Source organism: Euleptes europaea, chromosome 1, assembly GCF_029931775.1.
Source record: "Euleptes europaea isolate rEulEur1 chromosome 1, rEulEur1.hap1, whole genome shotgun sequence".
NCBI lineage: Eukaryota > Metazoa > Chordata > Lepidosauria > Squamata > Sphaerodactylidae > Euleptes > Euleptes europaea.
In genome coordinates this window covers 178,490,689-178,509,567 of record NC_079312.1, presented here as the reverse complement: position 1 = coordinate 178,509,567, position 18,879 = coordinate 178,490,689, and the positions used below count along the sequence as shown (strand labels likewise).

The 18,879-nt window shown below is 50.0% G+C and overlaps 1 protein-coding gene across 1 annotated transcript in view; it reads left to right on the top strand.

The window, feature by feature from the left end:
- The window catches only part of L1CAM (L1 cell adhesion molecule), a 110,192-nt gene that overhangs the window by 30,962 nt on the left and 60,351 nt on the right, over positions 1–18,879 (top strand). The window contains exons 2-4 of the mRNA XM_056850328.1: positions 2,624–2,811; positions 11,762–11,867; positions 15,508–15,704. Coding sequence (XP_056706306.1) covers positions 2,624–2,811; positions 11,762–11,867; positions 15,508–15,704 — 491 coding nt within the window. The remainder of the gene's footprint in view (positions 1–2,623; positions 2,812–11,761; positions 11,868–15,507; positions 15,705–18,879) is intronic.

The window sequence follows — 18,879 nt, the reverse complement described above, 5'->3', positions numbered from 1 at the left end:
CCTGTTGCAGGAAAGCCAAACCAGAGTCTTGCATAGGTCAGGTTGCCAACCCCAAGGTGGGGCCTGGAGATCTCTTGGAATTACAACTGATCTCCAGACGACAGAGATCAATTTCCCCCAAGGAAATGGCTGCTTTGGAGGGTGGATCCTATGGCATTATACCCCACTGAGGTCCCTCCTCTCCCCAAACCCTGCCTGCCTAGTCTCCACCCCCAAAAATCTCCAGGAATTTCCTAGCCCAGAGTTGGCAATCCAATGTGTAAGGGTCTCTTCAGAATCCCCGGCCAATCTGGCCCAGAGGAAAATTGCTTCCTGACCCAAAGTGGCGATAGGCAGTATCCTGGACTTGTAAGCAAGGGCCATAAGAGCCAAACACTGTCACAATCCTTCCTGCCCTCCCTCTCATGATCTTGCTAAGGTCACAGAATCAGCATTGCTGACAGATGGCCATCTAGCCTCTTCTTAAAAACCTCCAAGGAAGGCGAGCTCACCACCTCCCGAGGAAGCCTGTTCCACGGAGGAACCGCTCTAACATATCTGCTTCATTTTTATCCTACCTTTCTCCCCAGTGGGTACCCAAAATGACTTCTGCAATTCTATCCTCTGTTTTGTCCTCGCAACAAAAACCTGTGAGGTAGACTAGGCCGAATCTGACCCGAGGTCACCCAGCGAGCTTTCATGGCAGAGCGGAGATTCGAACCTGGGACTCCCAGACTTTAGGAGAGTTTGTTCCCCCTTGGAATCCTGGGCCTTCCCTTGTGGCCTTGGTGGTATCGGGCGGGGGCTTCTTTCAGTGGGCCACGGCCTCGTTGGCTGACGAGCATTTCAACCAAAAGCAGTGCCTTCCTCTCGGCCGTATCTAGAGCATTTCCCCCTCCAGAACAGGGAGAAATAAGATGTTGCAGATAGGGTTGCCAACTCTAGGTTGGGAAATACCTGGAGATTTTTGGGGTGGAGCCTAAGGAGGGCGGGGTTTAGGGAGAGGAGGGACTTCAGTGGGGTAGTCGTAGAGTCCACCATCTATAGCAGCTGTTTTCTCCAGGTGATCTCTGTCACCTGCAGTTCAGTTGTAATTGGTGTTGCCAACCTCCAGGTGGTGGCTGGAGGTCTCCTGCTATTGCAACTGATCTCCAGCTGATAGAGATCAGTTCACCCGGAGAAAATGGCCACTTTGGCCATTGGACTCTATGGTGTTGAAGCCCCTCCCCTCCCCAAACCCCGCCCTCTTCAGGCTCTGCCCGGCGAAGAGGGACTTGGCAGCCCTAGTTGTAATCCCAGGAAATCTCCAGCCACCACCTGGAGGTTAAAACCAATAGAAACCAATACCGCTATACCAGTTTGAGTCTATTTTAAATACATTCATTAATGGTTAGCTCCACATATATAAGCTCTTATACAAATGTTGTAACATAAATACATACATTTTCACAGCCTTGCATAATAAATAAGTTAATAGAGGATAAGTAAACTTGTGTTATAAACTTTGTTTTACATAAAGAACAGGAATAAGAATCAGTAAGACTTCAAAAGCCACTAAGATTCTCCTGTGAAATTTAAAGCAACGAGACTTCCGAGGAAGCAAAAAGTGAAACAAGGAAAACCCACAAAACCTTGTCAAAACTTATGCATTTGTGTTACAACATTTGTATAAGAGCGTATATATCTGGAGTTAACCATCAATGAATTTATATAAAATAGACTCATACTTGTATAGGGGTATTGGTTTTCTATTGGTTTTAGTTCAGGTACCATGTGGAGATTGGCAACCCTAGTGGGAGAGGGCTTTTGTGTTGCTGAGTTCTCCCCCTCCCACCTCTCATTCATCAGAAATCTCTGCTGGGGGGAGGTGGGGGGGATACATAAGCATTGACAATCAGCTGCTAAAAGCATGAGGTTTCAGTTTCCATCGTTTCCCTTCCCATCTGCACACTTCCAGGCATTTCCCCTGCTCTTCCTCCTCCTCTCTCTTTCCCTCCTCCATCCGAGCAGGCTGCCTGCCTTTCCCCACCACCCGCCCGCCGCTCCTTCCATCCATCAACCCACAGCTCGCCCCCCCCGTACTCCCCCCACCTCCCTTCTCTCTCCCCCCACCTCTTCTCCCCATCGACCTCCCCCGAGCATCCCGGCCCCCCCCTCCGCTCTGCCTTTCCGTGACCCGTTCTCCTTCCCAGAACAAAAGGGCCCCTCCCTTCCCCGTGCTTGTGGCCCTGAAATTGTGCGCTATGCAGGGAAATCCCTCCTAGCTCCCTTTTTTTCCTCTTTCCCTATTGAAGCATCTCCCTTTCTCTCTGCTTTAATCCCCCCCCCCCCGTTTGTTGGTAGGAACGGAGACATGGGGAGATGCCTTAATTCCCCCCGCCCTTTGCTGGTAGGAACTGAGACACTTGTAAGGATGCAGCGCGATCCTCCAACAGGTTGGAGGGGAAGGAGGATGGAAATACAGAAATAAAGGGCTGCATTAACTCTCTTTCTCCCTCCCCCCTCCCTCCCTCCCTTCTTTTTGCTGTCTGTGCTGAAGTCCTTGGGGAGAGGATGTTTTGTAGAGGTGGGGGCGTTACAATTACGCAAGGTTTTTTTTCCTCCTTGGCTAATGGTCTCTCTCTCTTTCTCTCTCCCCCGTCAGCCACAGTTCACTCTGGGGTGCGCTAGCCACGGGCTCCTCTAGTGCTGTCCCCCTCCCCGGGTCCAGCGACTGGGCCCAGCCCAAACTGCTGAGGAAGATGCCTTCCAGGACGGCCTCTTTGCTGCTGCTGGGCTCCTTGGTGCTGCTGTTCTGCGGTCCGGCCGTTGCCATCCAGTTGCCCAAAGACTGTGAGTAGCAGAGGGGGCTGCTTCTGCCTCGGAGGGGGTCCGTTGGCAAGGTGTGGGGTGGGGTTTGGATCTTTGAGATCCTTTGGGCAGGGTTCTGATGGCGGGTGGCATTTGGCGTTCCGGCAGCTTTTCTCGGTTTCCGGACTCGGCGCATTTGTCTCGGCGGTTGGTTCCACTCGTGGTGTAGAATCAGAGAATCACAGAGTTGGAAGGGGGCGTACAGGCCATCTAGTCCAACCCCCTGCTTAGTGTGGGATCAGCCTAGAGCAATGGTCCCCAAAGTGGGCAGTACCACTTCCTGGGGGGCAGTGGGATTACCTAGGGGGGCAGTAAGAGGCAAGGGGGCAGAGGGTGTGTGTGTGCTAGAGGTGGGCCCCTTCAACTGTGTTGTTGGATAGGGTAGGGGGCACTGGGGTTGAGTTTGTGGAACCAAGGGGGGGTTCCCCAAAAAGTTTGGGAACCACTGGCCTAAAGTATCCCTGACCAGTGTTTGTCCAGCCTCTGCTTAAAGACTGCCAGTGAGGGGGAGCTCACCACCTCCCTAGGGAGCCGATTCCACTGTCGAACAATTCTTACTGTAAAAATGTTTTTCCTAATATCCAGCCGGTACCTTTCCGCCCATGATTTAAGCCCATTATTGCGAGTCCTACCCTCTGCTGCCAACAGGAACAGTTCCCTGCCCTCCTCGAAGTGACAGTCCTTCAAATACTTAAAGAGAGCCATCATGTCCCCCCTCAACCTCCTCTTCTCCAGACTGAGCATTCCCAACTCCCTCAGCCTTTCCTCATAGGGCTCGGTCTCCAGGCCCCTGATCATCCTCGTCGCTCTCCTCTTCACCTACTCCATTCTGTCCTGTCCCCCGTATGTGTTGGCTTTGCAGAGCGGCGTTGCCTCGGAAGATGCCTTCTTTTGCATTTGCTCCACTTAGGGTCACCTGCTGTAAACTTCCAAGTCTGTCTAAGGGCAGACTGGCCTTTAACTTCCAGGGAGTTTTCCCTGTCGGCCACTGGCCTAGAGGGACGATGGGGGCCAGGAGCAAGAAGAGCCAAGGCCAAACAACAGCCAGTGGGGATCCAAAACCGCTTACATCGTTCTCCTCTCCTCCATTTTATCCTCACAACAACCCCTTGAGGTAGATCACGACGGGTAGCTGCTTTAGTCTGTCACTAACAGTAGAAAAATGTTGGAGTCCGGTAGCACCTTAAAGACTAACGAAATCCCTAGCCTAACCCTTTCTAGCCTAACGCTGGGAGCCAGCATGGTGTAGTGGTTAAGAGCAGTGGTTTGGGGAGGTGGACTCTGATCTGGGGAACCGGGTTTGATTCTCCACTCCTCCACATGAGCGGCAGATGCTAATTTGGTGAATTGGATTTGTTTCCCCACTCCTACGCATGAAGCCAGCTGGGTGGCCTTGGGCTAGTTACAGCTCTCTCCACCCCACCTACCTCACAGGGTGTCTGTTGTGGGGAGGGAGAGGGAAGAGAGATTGTAAGCCAGTTTGATTCTTCCTAAAGTGGTAGAGAAGGTCAGCATATAAAAACCAACTCTTCTTCTTCTTCTTTGAGGTAGGTTAGGCTAAGAGGGTGTGGCTGGCTCAAGGGTCGCCCAGAGAGCATCCGTGGCAGATTGGGGATTCGAACCCGGGTCACCCAGATCCTAGTTTAACTCTTTCATCACCACACCTGACTGGTTCTCATTGCTCTGAGGTTCTCAGAAGAAGCATGGGGTGAAATTTGAAAGACGGGCAAATAACGCAGCTCCACTACAGATTGGATGTCTGGATAGTTATTAATATCACTTTGAACTTAGGTAGCATTTTTAGTGTGCTGAGATTTTCTCGGGCTGTCCGTGGCTATCCTCACAGTGACCCCTGAGAGGGATTGACACAGTTTCATTTTAGAGCTGGAAAAGAGAAGCTAAGAACTAATGACCGGCCCAAGGCCACAACAGTGGTCTGAGGCTGGGAGGTGGAATAACGCCAGGGCTGCTATACCCAAGTCCAGGAATTTATTCACTGGGGTCCCCACAGCCTTAGATGAGGCATACCTTGGAGATACTGCAGGTTTGGTTCCAGACCACTACAATAAAGCAAATATCGCAATAAAAAAAAAGTCAGACTTTTTTGTTTGTTTGTTTCCCAGTGCATACTTTACTTTAATGATACTGGCCAATTCGGCCCTGAACAATGTCACAAGCTATTTAGCTTGGAAAGAAGGCAGCTAAGGGGAGGCATGATAGAGCTCTATAAAATTATGCAAGGTTTGGAGAGAGTGGACAGGGAGAAGCTTTTCTCCCTCTCTCATCATACTAGAATGCGGGGTCATCTGCTGAAGCTGGAGGGTGGGAGATTCAACACTGATAAAAGGAAGTATTTCTTCGCACAACACATAGTTCAATTGTGGAACTCCCTGCCCCAGGATGTGGTGATGGCTGCCAACTTGGAAGGCTTGAAGAAGGGAGTGGACACGTTCATGGAGGAGAGGGGTTTTCATGGCTGCTAGTGAAAATGGATACTAATGACACATGGCTATTATCTCCAGTACCAGAGGAGCATGCCTATCATATTAGGTGCTGTGGGACGCAGGCAGGATAATGTTGCTGCAGTCGTCTTGCTTATGGGCTTCCTGGAGGCACCTGGTTGGCCCCTGTGTGAACAGACTGCTGGACTTGATGGGCCTTGGTCTGAGCCAGCAGGGCCTTTCTTATGTCCTTATGATAGTGCTATCCATGGCTACTAGTAAATATGGATACTAGTTATGATGCATACCTATTCTCTCCAGGATCAGAGGAGCATGTCCATTATATTAGGTGCTGTGGAACCCAGGCAGGATGGTACTGCTGCCGTCGTCTTGCTTGTGGGCTTCCTGGAGGCACCTGGTTGGCCCCTGTGTGAACAGGCTTCTGGACTTGATGGGCCTTGGTCTGATCCAGCAGGGCTTTTCTTATGTTCTTATGTTCTCACACTAAGATCAAAATTTTAAAAAGGAACTATAGATATAGATATATAAACAGATATCTAGATAAACACAATATCTGTGAAACACAATATCTGTGAAGCGCAACAGAACGAGCTGTGCTGGTACTTTCTCCAGCGATCTGCTGCTTCGCGCGGTGCAGGCCTTTTCAAAGTTAATTAATTTTATATTAGTGTTTGCATCTGTGTTGCTCCGCTCCTGAATGGCCTGTGGGCCCTAATAAAGACTGAATTAACTGAACAAGGCGTCAAGCCCTTCCGCCTTGCCTTTCCGCTTTCAAACCTCCTGGCTGCTTTGATGCAAACGGAAGGCTTTGGAATCGGGGTTGTGCTCTCCGGCCAAATTTCAGCACCACGGACAGTACACAAGAACTGGCGGACAGGTAGACCGTTGTCTTTTCAGCACCGCGGAGAGCGCACCAGGGCAGGACAATTCCGGGGAGGAGGAGGAGAAGAAGAGTTGGTTTTTATATGCTGATTTTCTCTACCTTTTAAGGAGAATCAAAGCGACTTACAATCTCCTTCCCTTCCTCTCCCCACAACAGACACCTTGTGAGGCAGGTGGGGCTCAGAGAGTTCAGAGAGAACTGTGACTAGCCCAAGGTCACCCAGCAGGCTTCAGGTGGAGGAGGGGGGAATTGAACTCGGTTCAGTAGGCCTAGAGAGCCAGTGTGGTGTAGTGGTTAAGAGCAGTGGACTCTAATCTGGAGAACCGGGTTTGATTCGCCACTCCCCCACCTGAAGCCTTTCAAGCAGTGGGAATACAGATGACCGTTTGCCAAGAGGATGCATGCCTATTCTCTCCAGTGTCAAAGGAGCATGCCTGTCTTATTAGATGCAGTGGAATGCAGGCAGGGTAATGCTGCTGCAGCCGTCTTGCTTGTGGGCTTCCTAGAGGCACCTGGTTGGCCACTGTGTGAACAGACTGCTGGACTTGATGGGCCTTGATCTGATCCTGCAGGGCTTTCTTTATGTTCTTATGGAGGATGGGGCTATCCATGGCTACTAATCCAAATGGATACTAGTCATGAAGCATACCCTATTCTCTTCAGTGTCAGAGAAGCATGGCTGTCGTATTAGATGCTGTGGCACACAGGCAGGATAATACTGCTACAGTCGTCTGGTTTTTGGGCTTCCTAGAGGCACTTGGTTGGCCACTGTGTGAACAGACTGCTGGACTTCTTTTGTGTGGTTTTTTTGTCTGGTATTTTGAGTTCCTATAAGGTAGAAAGGCGGCTAATAAAGGTTTTAAATAGCTAAATTAAATTAAATTAAATTATGCCCTTCTCCCTCCAGTTTGTCCTCACAACAATCTTGTGAGGTAGGTTAGGGCGAAAGAGGGTGACCGCCCCAAGGTCCTCGTCTAGGGTTGCCAACCTCCAGGTTGCACCTGGAGGTCTCCTGAAGTTACAATTGCTCTCCATACAACCATGATCTGTTCCCCCGTAGAAAATGGCTGCTTTGGAGGGTGGGCTGTATGGCATATTACCATGCTGAGGGCCCTCCCCTCCCCAAACCCCACCTTCCCCAGGCTGTACCCCCACAAATCTCCAAGAATTTCCCAACCCAGAGTTGGCAATCTTAGCTTTTCTGGCTGCAGCGTGCTACCTCGTTGGCCTATACCCCTTTGGCCTATACCATTTCTGCATCTCAAATGAACAAATGGTTGTTTGTGAGTTAGGGGAGGGGCTGTGTCTCAGTGGTAGAGCATCTCCTAGGCATGCAGAAAATCCCAAGTTCAATCCCCAACATCTCTGGTTAAAGGGAATAGGCAAGTAGGTGATGTGAAAGACCCCTGCCTGAGTTCCTGGAGAGCTGCTGCTGGTCTGAGTAGACAATACTGACTTTGATGGACCACGGATATGATTCAGTATAAGGCAGCTTCATGTGTTCATGTTTTCAACCTTATACATATGAATCTCATGACACCCATTGTATCAATTATAAATGCTTGCAAATTTGGATCAAGCAGATCCGTAATATGTTTAATTCATTTTGTATAATGTTCATGTGCGGCAAACGGTTCAGAGCCTTGAGAAACGGGCATATAATTTGAAGGTGGTCATATCAGAAGCCGGTATCTGGAGATTAGCATTTTAGCTGCTGATCGTAGGCATGGCATAACTTTTGCTTGGGATCTCTTTCCTAATCCCTTTAGGTATCCTGGAAACAGACCTGGTGCCTTTTCTAATAATTTCCGTCCAGATTGTTTTGAACCACCGTTTCTGTCTTTTCCTGGAATCATAATTGCTTCGACATTATGGTTTACGTAATTTAGTTAGGAGCACAGTTATTGAGTGCCTCTGAGCTCCCTCTCTCAATATAAACCCTTGGGAGGGTCTCACCTTCCACTAGCGTTCCTTGCAGCCCCCAGCCCCCCCCCATCCTGGTGTTTGTGTATCTCTCTCCTCCCCTCTACCCTTATGTCTGGGATGAGCAGGCAAGTGATTCCCAGGAGATACTTCCCCTCCCCTAATTGGAGCGTCTTTCAACGCTGACTCAACCAGATGCAATGTTTCCTACAAGAATCAATTCCTCTTGCATTAAAGGGGTGGGAAGGGGGAAGGACTGCCTGGACTTTCGGCCTAGGGTTGCCAGCCGCCAGGTACTAGCTGGAGATCTCCTGCTATTACAACGGATCTCCAGCTGAGAGAGGTCAGTTTCCCTGGAGAAAATGGCCACTTTGGCAATTGGACTCTATGGCATTGAAGACCTTCCCCTCCCCAAATCCCACCCTCCTCAGGCTCTGCCCCCAAAACCTCCTGCCGGTGGCGAAGAGGGACCTGGCAATCCTATTTCGGCCAGATTCAGAGGAGGGAGGGTCCTTCCTTCCTTTTGCTCTGACCTGTGAGGGCGGAAAAGACACACAACTACAAAGGGCAAACCCACACTGAGGACCAAACTAGACATTACAGTGGCCGCGGGTCCAACCTGTGGCTGCTGACGTAGGGTTGAAACCTAGGTGGTGGCTGGAGATCTCCCGCTATTACAACTGATCTCCAGGCGACAGAGATCAATTCCCCTGGAGAAAATGGCCCCTTTGGCAATTGGACTCTATGGCATTGATGTCCCTCCCCTCCCCAAACCCCACCCTCCTCAGGCTCCATCCCAAAAACCTCCCGCCGGTGGCAAAGAGGGGTCTGGCAACCCTACCCACTAGGTTCGCTTTTTAGAAAACCATGTGAGGCTGAGGTCTTTAGAAGGATTGATTAGAACGAAGAGATAGAGGTGGGAATTGGCATTTCCCGGCTCTGTGCGATATCTCCCAGCTCTAATCAAGCGGATTACATTCTGCATCCTACCTCTGCATCCTCACAGCAGCTGGTCCATTCTGGGGGCACCCCGCCCGCCTTCTGACCTGGATATAAAGACTGATGACTCTTCGTTCTTCTTTGTATCTGAGAAGGCGAGCTTTGCCTCACAAAAGATGATGTGGTCAAGAAGCAGCCGACCTTTGGCAACCCCACAGAGTTTTCAAGGCGAGAGACGGACCGAGGTGGTTGGCCGTTGCCTGCCTCTGCGTTGCAACTCTGGACTTCCTCAGCGGTCTCCCATCCAAGCGCTGACCATGGCTGATCCGGCTTCGCTCCCAAGACCTGAGACCGGGCTAGCCTGGGCCATCCAGGTCAGGGACACGAGAGCCTATGCCCTGGAAAAATTGTGTTCATCTCTAAGGTGCTATTGGATTGGATTTTGTTCTGCTGTGGCAGACTATAGCTCTCCACCTGAAAATAGATTGACAATCAAAGCCCTTAGAATCCAGAATCTCATAGAATCATAGATTCATAGAATCATAGAGTTGGAAGGGGCCATACAGGCCATCTAGTCCAACCCCCTGCTTAATGCAGGATCAGCCTAGCACATCCCCGACAAGTGTATAGAATACTAGAGTTGGAAGGGGCCATACGGGCCATCTAGTCCAACCCCTTCTCTCCAGGATCAGAGAAGCATGCCTATTATATTAGGCGCTTTGGAACGCAGGCAGGATAATGCTGCTGCAGTTGTCTTGTTTGTGGGCTTCCTAGAGGCCGCTGGTTGGCCCCTGTGTGAAAAGATTGCTGGACTTGATGGGCCTGGGTCTGATCCAGCAGGGCCTTTCCTTATGTTCTTATGGAGGATGGGGCTATCCACGGCTCCTAGTCAAAATGGATACTAGTTATGATGCATGCCTATTCTCTCCAGTCTCAAAGGAGCATGCCTATTATCTTAGGTGCTGTGGATCACAGGCAGGATGGTGCTGCTGCAGTTGTCTTGCTTGTGGGCTTCCTAGAGGCACCTGGTTGGCCCCTGTGTGAACAGACTGCTGGACTTGATGGACCTTGGTCTGATCCAGCAGGGCCTTTCTTATGTTCTCACTGTCTGATCCAGCAGGGCTCTTCTGGTGTTCTTATCAGGGGAAGGCCTCGGCCTCTGCTCCCTCTTGCTGGTCCTCCAGAGGAACCGGTTGGCCCCTGTTCGAGGCAGGATGCTGCACTAGATGGACCATTAGTCTGACCCAGCAGGGCTTTTCTTCTGATGTTCTAATAAAGGCCTTGGCCTCTGTGCTCTGTTGTTGGCCCTCCAGAGGAACTGAGCGGCCACCGCTTCAGGCCGGATGCTGGCCTAGATGGACCACAGGTCTGATCCAGCAGGGCTCTTCCTATGCATTTGTATTTCCCTTCTCAAACGTGCTTGGTATGCATCCTGCGTAACCTCCCGCCGTGTGTCGTTTCGCTCTTTTGCATACAACTGCATACTTACATTTCCATGCCGGGCTGAGCTTTGATTGACAGATGCAAAGTAGCCAATGCAATAATAGCAGATTTGGCGTTAACAGCAACGATCATAGCTGACACTCTAATCATAACTTCTTTCTCTCTTCCCTTCCTCCTTTGCTTTCTTGATGGCGCAGATGACCTACAGAACTGTAAGTCTTTTAGGAAATGGGGCAGTGGAGATGTGAGGGGGGCAGAGGGAACTCAAAGCCAATCAATGCTTGCGTTTTGGGGCTCACATTTTTGCATCTGAATTCTGCAACCCTTTCTCGTGTCCTTCTGAGAATCACAGTTATTTTATTACAGCCTGCTAAGAGGAGAGGGACCGGGTGTGCTGAATCTGTGGTTCTGGCTTGTAACTTTCTCTCTCTGTGTGTTAAGTGCCGTCAAGTTGCTTCCGACTCATGGCGACCCTATGAATCAATGTCCTCCAAAACGTCCTATCCTTAACTGCCTTGCTCAGGTCTTGCAAACTGAGGGCCGTGGCTTCCTTATAGAGTCGATCCATCTGTTGTTGGGTCTTCCTCTTTCCCTGGTGCCTTCCACTTTCCCTAGCATGACTGTCTTTTCCAGTGACTCTTGTCTTCTCATGATGTGACCAAAGTACGACAGCCTCAGCTGAGTCATTTTAGCTTCTAGGGTCAGTTCGGGCTTGATTTGATCTATAACCCACTGATTTGTTTTTTTTTTGGCCATCCATGTTATCTGTAACACTTTTCTCCAACACCACATTTCAAAGGGATCTACTCTCTTCCTATCAGCTTTCTTCATTGTCCAGCTTTCACACCCATATGTAGTAATACAGAATATGATGGTATGAATTAACTTGATCTTGGTTGCCCGTGACTCATCCTTACCCTCAAGAATCTTTTCTAGCTCCTTCACGGCTGCCCTTCCCAGCCTCAACCTCCTTCTGATTTCTTGGCTGCAGTCTCCCTTTTGGTTGATGATGGAGCCAAGGAATAGAAAGTTTTCAACAATTTCCATTTCCTCATTGTCAACCTTAAAGTTGAGTAACTCTCCTGTATTCATTACTTTTATCTTCTTGATGTTCAGCTGTAGTCCTGCTTTGGCACTTTCTCCTTTAACTTTCATCAGGGGTCTTTTCAAGTCTTAAGGGCTTGTTTTTAATGCATGCATTTGCTTTGTAATAAGTAGAATAGAAATAGAAAGTCTTGAACAACCTCAATTTTAACTTTCTCTGCCTCTCTCCATTTTGCAGTGTGGAAACCACCCGAATTCACAGAGCAGCCGGAAGAGGAGCATATTGTGTTCTCTAACGATTACGTATTGCTGAAATGTGAGGCCACGGGGAACCCCCCTGTGACGTGAGTATGGGAAATCCTTGCAACCCCCTGCCCCCACTCCCCTTGAAAAGAACATGGAGGGTGTCTTCCTGCAGCATTTTTAAGGCATTGGTCATTTATGCATGGGTACTTTCACTCACGTTCGCTCCCGGCCTGTCTTGGTTGTTCCTTGGAGTTATGCATGACTTTCCCATCCATTAGAGATGATCTCGCTGCCAGCCCTCACTGCCAGCCCTCACAAACCCTGGGTCTTCCCGTTCCTCTTGTTAACCTGATTCTTCCCTCTCCCCTGAGCTCAGCCTGGATGAATTCTCTGTGCAGAAGGCAAAGCGCAGGTCATGGAAGCTTGGTTTCTCTCATAGCCAATCACAAAGCAGCATGTAAAGAGGCGGGGATTCAAATGCTTCCTGCTTCCTCGGAGCTCCTTCTGAGCTGAAGAAAGGCTTTTTAAAACCGAGGCTTGGACGCCCCCCCTTTCTTTCAGATTGCTCCGGTTTTCTTTTTTATGCAGCTACTGGGTTTTGGGGGGAGATTTTCTTTCACAGTAAGCACTACAAAGTAAACCAATCACAAAGCAGCATTTCAAGGGGCGGGGACTTGATTTGAGCTTGGAGGCTGCTGGTGCATAGATTCCCAACAGGAAAGTGTGGGTCCAGCCAGCAACAAACCTCAGGCAAAACTCCCATGCATAAATGACCACTGTTTCCCAAATGGTTAGGAGCTGAAGTGCTGAATTACAATTGGAGGATGAGATTCCCTGAAAAAGACTACAGAATACTCTGATGGGCTGGTAGGATTGCCTACCAAGTTGCCACAAATGGCCATCAGAAGGGTTGCCAACCTCCAGCTGGGCCCTGGAGGTCTCCTGGAATTACAGCTGTTCTCTGGGTGACAGAGATCAGTTCCCCCAGAGAAAACGGCTGCTTTGGGGGTGGACTCCAGGGCATTATAGCCTGCCGAGGTCTCTTCCTTGCCCTCCCCAGGCTCCATCCCCAAATCTCCAGGTATTTATTTACTTACTTCATTTATATTCTGCATTTCTCCCAAATGGGGGCTCAAAGCAGCTTACATTATTCTCCACTCATCTGTTTTTTCCTCGCAGCAACCACTGCACCACGCTGACTCTATTTCCCATCCAGGAGTGGGGAAACCTAGCCATTGGTAGCATAAAGGGAGTAAGAAGAAGAGTTGGTTTTTATATGCCGAGTTTCTCTACCATTTAAGGAAGACTCAAACCGGCTCACAATCACCTTCCCTTCCCCTCCCCACAACAGACACCCTATGAGGTAGGTGGGGCTGAGAGAGCTGTGACTAGCCCAAGGTCACCCAGCGGGCTTCATGTGGAGGAGTGGGGAAACAAATCCAGTTCACCAGGTTAGCCTCTGCCACTCATGTGGAGGAGGAGGGGAATTGAACCCAGTTCTCCAGATTAGAGTCCACCGCTCCAAACCACCGCTCTTAACCACCACACCATGCTGGAGGAAGGAAGGCAGCATGGTACAGCCAATCCTGTCAGAAGCTAATCCGGGTCAATAATTGGATGGGAGACCAGCAAGAAAGACTCTGCAGAGGAAGGCAATGGCACACCACCTCTGCTTCTCACTTGCCTGGAGAGCCCCTTGCTGGGGTCACCAGGGACCACCAGGGTCATCTAGTCCAACCCCCTGCACAATGTGGGAAAGTCACAACTACCTCCCCCCCCCAACCCCCAGCCCCAGTGACCTTTACTCCATGCCCAGAAGATGGCAATAAAAACTCTTCAGAATCCCTGGCCAATCTGGCCTGGAGGAAAATTGCTTCCTGACCCCAAAGTTTCAATCAGCATTACCCTGGGGCATGTAAGAAAGGGCCACAAGAGCCAAACGCTGGTGCAACCCTTCCTGCCCTCCCTCTCAAGATCTGCCTAAGTTCACAAAATCAGCATTGCTGACAGATGGCCATCTAGCCTCTGCTTCAAAACCTCCAGGGAAGGAGAGCCCATCACCTCCCTAGGAAGCCTGTTCCACTAAGGAACTGCTCTGACTGTCAGAAAATTCTTCCTGATGTCTGGACGGAAACTCTGTTGATTTAATTTCAAACTGTTGGTTCTGGTCCAACCTTCTGGGGCAACAGAAAACAACTCAGCACCATCCTCTATGTGACAGCCCTTCAAATACTTGAAGATGATTATCATATCACCTCTTGGTCGCCTCCTCTCCAGGCTAAACATCCCCATCTCCTTCAACCTTTCCTCATAGGACTTGGTCTCCAGACCCCTCACCATCTTTGTTGCCCTCCTCTGGACACCTAAGGGCCACTTAAGAAGAAGAGGCAAGATTTGAACTGGTTCACGGCTCACAGTCCCCTATGCTAGCTATAGATGTGGGTCTAGGTGGGGGTATGGGCATACACATGCTGTGCCAATATCTTCTCTTGCAGCTGCCTCGCTGCTCGGCATCAAGCAAATATCACATTCTGCAGAAATTCAAATGTCCAGCATACAAATAAACCATTCTTACGCTACAACCGTCGCTGATATGAAGTTAGTTGCTTCATTGAGTATTGCGATTCAATCTGCATACATTTGCACAAGAGCCAAGCATACTTCCGACAAAAAGAAAAAAGCGTGGCTTTTAGGTGATGCGTACACCCTGTCACGTCTGCAGCGTCCTTCAATTAGCAATGCACTGTTTAGTCCGCTCATTGGTCCTGTTAACGGATTAAAAGCTTTTTGATTGACTAAAAAGATGCGGCAGGTTTGGAGAGGTGGACTCTGATCTGGAGAACCGGGTTTGATTCCCTGCTCCTCCACATGAGCGGCGGAGGTAATCTGGTGAACTGGGTTTGTTTCCCCACTCCTACACATGAAGCCAGCTGGGTGACCTTGGGCAAGTCTCAGCTCTCTCAGGCCCACCTACCTCACAGGGTGTCTGTTGTGGGGAGGGGAAGGGAAGGTGATTGTAAGCCGGTTTGATTCTCCCTTAAGTGGTAGAGAAAATTGGCATATAAAAACCAACTCCTCCTCCTCCTTTTCCTCCTCCTTCATATAGAATTGCAGTTGTGTGTTTATCTGCCCAAGGCTCAATACATCCCAAGATACTTTAGTTTATGGTTGCTGTTTCCTGAGGGCTGGTAGAAGGTGGATTTAATGCCATAGAGTCCAATTGTCAAAGTGGCCATTTTCTCCAGGGGAACTGATCTCTGTCGCCTGGATGTCAGTTGTAATAGCAGGAGCTCGCCAGCTACTACCTAGAAATTGGCAACCCTAGAGATAACACTTATACTTGAGTGATTTAGTTCACTTTCCTTTCAAGCTCCTGTGACCCAAAGGTTTGGAGCAGGAAATAGGGAGCCTTTATTTCTTTAAGGAAAATACAGTGGATATTTAGGGTTGCCAGGTCCCTCTTTGCCACCGGCAGGAGGTTTTTGGGGCGGAGCCTGAGGAGGGCGAGGTTTGGGGAGGGGAGGGACTTCAATGTCATACAGCCCAATTGCCAAAGCGGCCATTTCCTCCAGGTGAACTGATCTCTATCAGCTGGAGGTCAGCTGTAATAGCCGGAGATCTCCAGCAAGTACTTGGAGGTTGGCAACCCTAGGGAGAAAGGTTGGGGTGGAAATGAAGCAAATACATCAATGTCCCCCTTTGACTGAGCCATTTCTTTTCCTCCCCCCGATTCGGCAGGTTCCGCTGGACCAAGGATGGGAAAGAGTTTGATCCGCAGAAGGAGGTATGGGTGACCCATCAGAACGAATCCGGGACCCTGGAGATCATGACCAGCAACGGCGTTCTGGCGAGCAGGTTCCAGGGGATCTATCGGTGCTACGCCAGCAACTCCTTGGGCACTGCCATGAGCACGGAGAGTCGCGTCGTGGTCGAGAGTGAGTGCCCTCCCCCTGCCTTTCTACTGATGCTCTTCAATTAGGGTTGCCAACTCCAGGTTGGGAAATTCCTGGAGATTTGGGGGTAGAGCCTGGGGAGGGAAGGGTAGGGGACCTCCGAGGGAGGAGGAGGAGGAAGAAGAAGAGGAGGAGGAAGAGGAGGAAGAGGAAGAAGTAGTAGTTTTTATAAGCCGACTTTCCCTTACCACTTAAGGGGGAATTAAACCGATTTACAATCTCCTTCCCTTCCCCTCCCCACAACAGACACCCTAGGAGGTAGGTGGGGCTGAGAGAGCTCTAAGAGAGGGGTGACTAGCCCAAGGTCACCCAGCAGGCTTCCCGTGGAGGAGCGGGGAATCGAACCCGGTTCCCCAGATTAGAGTCCGCTGCTCATGTGTCGGAGTGGGGAATCAAACCCAGTTCTCCAGATTAGAGTCCGCCACTCATGTGTCAGAGCTGGGAATCGAACCCGGTTCCCCAGATTAGCTTCCGCCGCTCATGTGGAGGAGCGGGGAATCAAACCCGGTTCTCCAGATCAGAGTCCACCGCTCCAAACCACCGCTCTTCACCACTACACCACGCTGGAAAGCAGCCATTTCCTTCCGGGGAGCTCAACTCTGAAGCCTGAGGAGGAGTGTTGTCGTGCTGGGAGATCTCCAGGTCCTACCTGGAGGTTGGCAACCCAGTCTTCAGCCCTCTCCTTTCCTCATCTACATCTCTCTCTCTCTCACACACACACACAACATACTGTAATACTGTATCTGCCCAGGCTTTTGCTGATGCCGCCGGTCCTTGGCCCCGCCGCGGCTGCAGCACAGGAGAGCGCGCGGGGCACGCCCCGTTCTCCGAGCCATAAATTCCTCTCCTCCTCCCTGAGCAATAAATGTCTTTTCTCTCCCAGCATCGTCCCCTCTTTTTACCTGCCCGGCCTCCCCGGAGTGCAGCCGGGCGCCCCTGTTTCCCCGGCAACGGTTGCCATGGTTTCGCAGCGTTGGGGGTGATGTAATTGCCAATCTCCTCCATCCGCAACTCTGCGGGGTCTCCCTCCCCCACGCTGCCTCTCCGGCCTCGCCCTCCCACCCACCGAGGATGAAGTTTAAAAAAAAAAGAAAGGATGGGATGCATTTGGGGAGGTGGCGGGTGGGAAGAGGAGGCCCGGCATCGATCCGGGCTGCAAGCCGCAAAGAGGATTGATGCCGGCGAGGAATTTGCTTGGGGTTGGGCCCTGGAAGCGTTCCAGCGTCTCTCTTTCGCTTCCAGAATTGGAGCTTCTTTGCAGTTCCCCCCCTCCCAACTCTGGCTCTAAAAACCCCCAAAGAAATACCCTTGCCCTTTATGGCATCCCCATCTTGCTCATTATTACTGGAGCGTGAACCGGGTGAATTCTCCGTGGCTTTCGGGGAGCCGCTGTCTCGGCAGCGTTGCCAACCCCTGGGCAGGGTCTGGAGATCTCCCGGAGTGAGAACTTTATCTCCGGTCGACAGTGATGAGGCTGCTTCACGGGGTGGTTGTTGTAAGGATAAAATGGGGAGGGGCCGTAGCTCAGTGGTAGAGCCTCTGCTTGGCATGCAGAAGGTCCCAGGTTCAATCCCAGCATCTCCAGTTGAAGAGACCAGGCAAGTAGGTGATGTGAAAGACCCTGGAGAGCTGCTGCCGGTCTGAGTAGTCAATACTGACTTTGACGGGCCAAGGGTTTGATTCAGTAGGGAAGGGGCTGTGGCTCAGTGGTAAAGCATCTGCTTGGCATGCAGAAGGTCCCAGGTTCAATCCCCAGCATCTCCAGTTAAAGGGACTAGGCAGGTAGGTGATGGGAAAGACCCCTGCCTGAGACCCTGGAGAGCCGCTGCTGGTCTGAGTAGATCGACACTGACTTTAACTGGAGATGCCGGGTGTTAAGTCCGCGTGCAAAGGATTCACGAGATCAGAGACGGAGTTCAACAACACAGCTTTATTTGATTTCAGCACAGAACTAACTTACCCATGGAACGTGCCCTGCTTATATGCCCCCCTGGCTGCCTGCGGCCACTCCCCCCCTGATCCGTGATAGGGGGGGAATACCCTCTCGGTGACCAATGGGACATGCTGGCTTAGGGCCAATAGGATCCGTTTGACCAATGGGGTGAACAGGGTTTAGGATCCTGCGTGCAGAACTCAAGCTCCTGAGTCCCCCTTGATTACTCCCCAACTATATACATACACATCACCGGGGATTGAACCTGGGACTTTCTGCATGCCAAGCAGATGCTCTACCACTGAGCCATAGCCCCTCCCCAAGGTCTCTCTCTCTGTGTCTCTTTCTGCCTTGCTTTCGTATTTACCTGGATATTCTGAGTCTGTCATTCAGGAACTTGAACTCAGACCTCTCCCATTCCATGCTGCACGCACTAGACAACAGGCACCATGGCATGTTACCCATGATCCTGCCAAAGCAAGGATTTCCACTCACAATCATCAAAGGCCTGTTAGGAACCATGCAAATATGTAACTTATAAAATTGGATTTCTTCTTTCTCTCTTTGCTTATTGTTTCAGCATGATAGTAACAAAAAGAAGAATGATAATGATTTGAGTTAATTATATATCGTATGCTAAGAGAACAGACAAGTAAAATGCAAATAGTTCATTTCAAACCACCAATATTATAAGTTAAAATATGCAGGTGAATATTTTGTAGAATCAATATTGATAGCTTAATATAGATATATAAGAAATGTAGCTATGGTGTGGTATAACTAAAAGCTTTTTTATATACTTCTAGGTAGATATAAATACAAGTTAAGTGGCTAACTAGAAGTAGAAAACCTGGAGACAACAAGACGTAGTGTGGAATAGCAGGTAGAAATAAAAATAATAACAGATGCTCAATTTAGATTAAAGCTAGTCACATTTGGTAACGTGTTAAATGTAATGCTAGGTATGTTGTGTGTTATGTCGATGTTATTTCTTATTCTTTTTTTGTAATTTGCAAGTTTAAAGTAAACATTTATCAAAGGCCTATTAGATTTACATCCTTCCCTAGGGCTGAGGAGAAACTGGAGGCAAGGAGGATCGAAGACAGAGGTTCCCAAACTGTGCTCCACGGAGCACCAAACATCTCCTAGTGCTCCATGAAGAGACTGGAAAGAAAGATGCTACTGTCATTCGGTTTTGTATATAGGTGCTAGGCGAAAATTAGT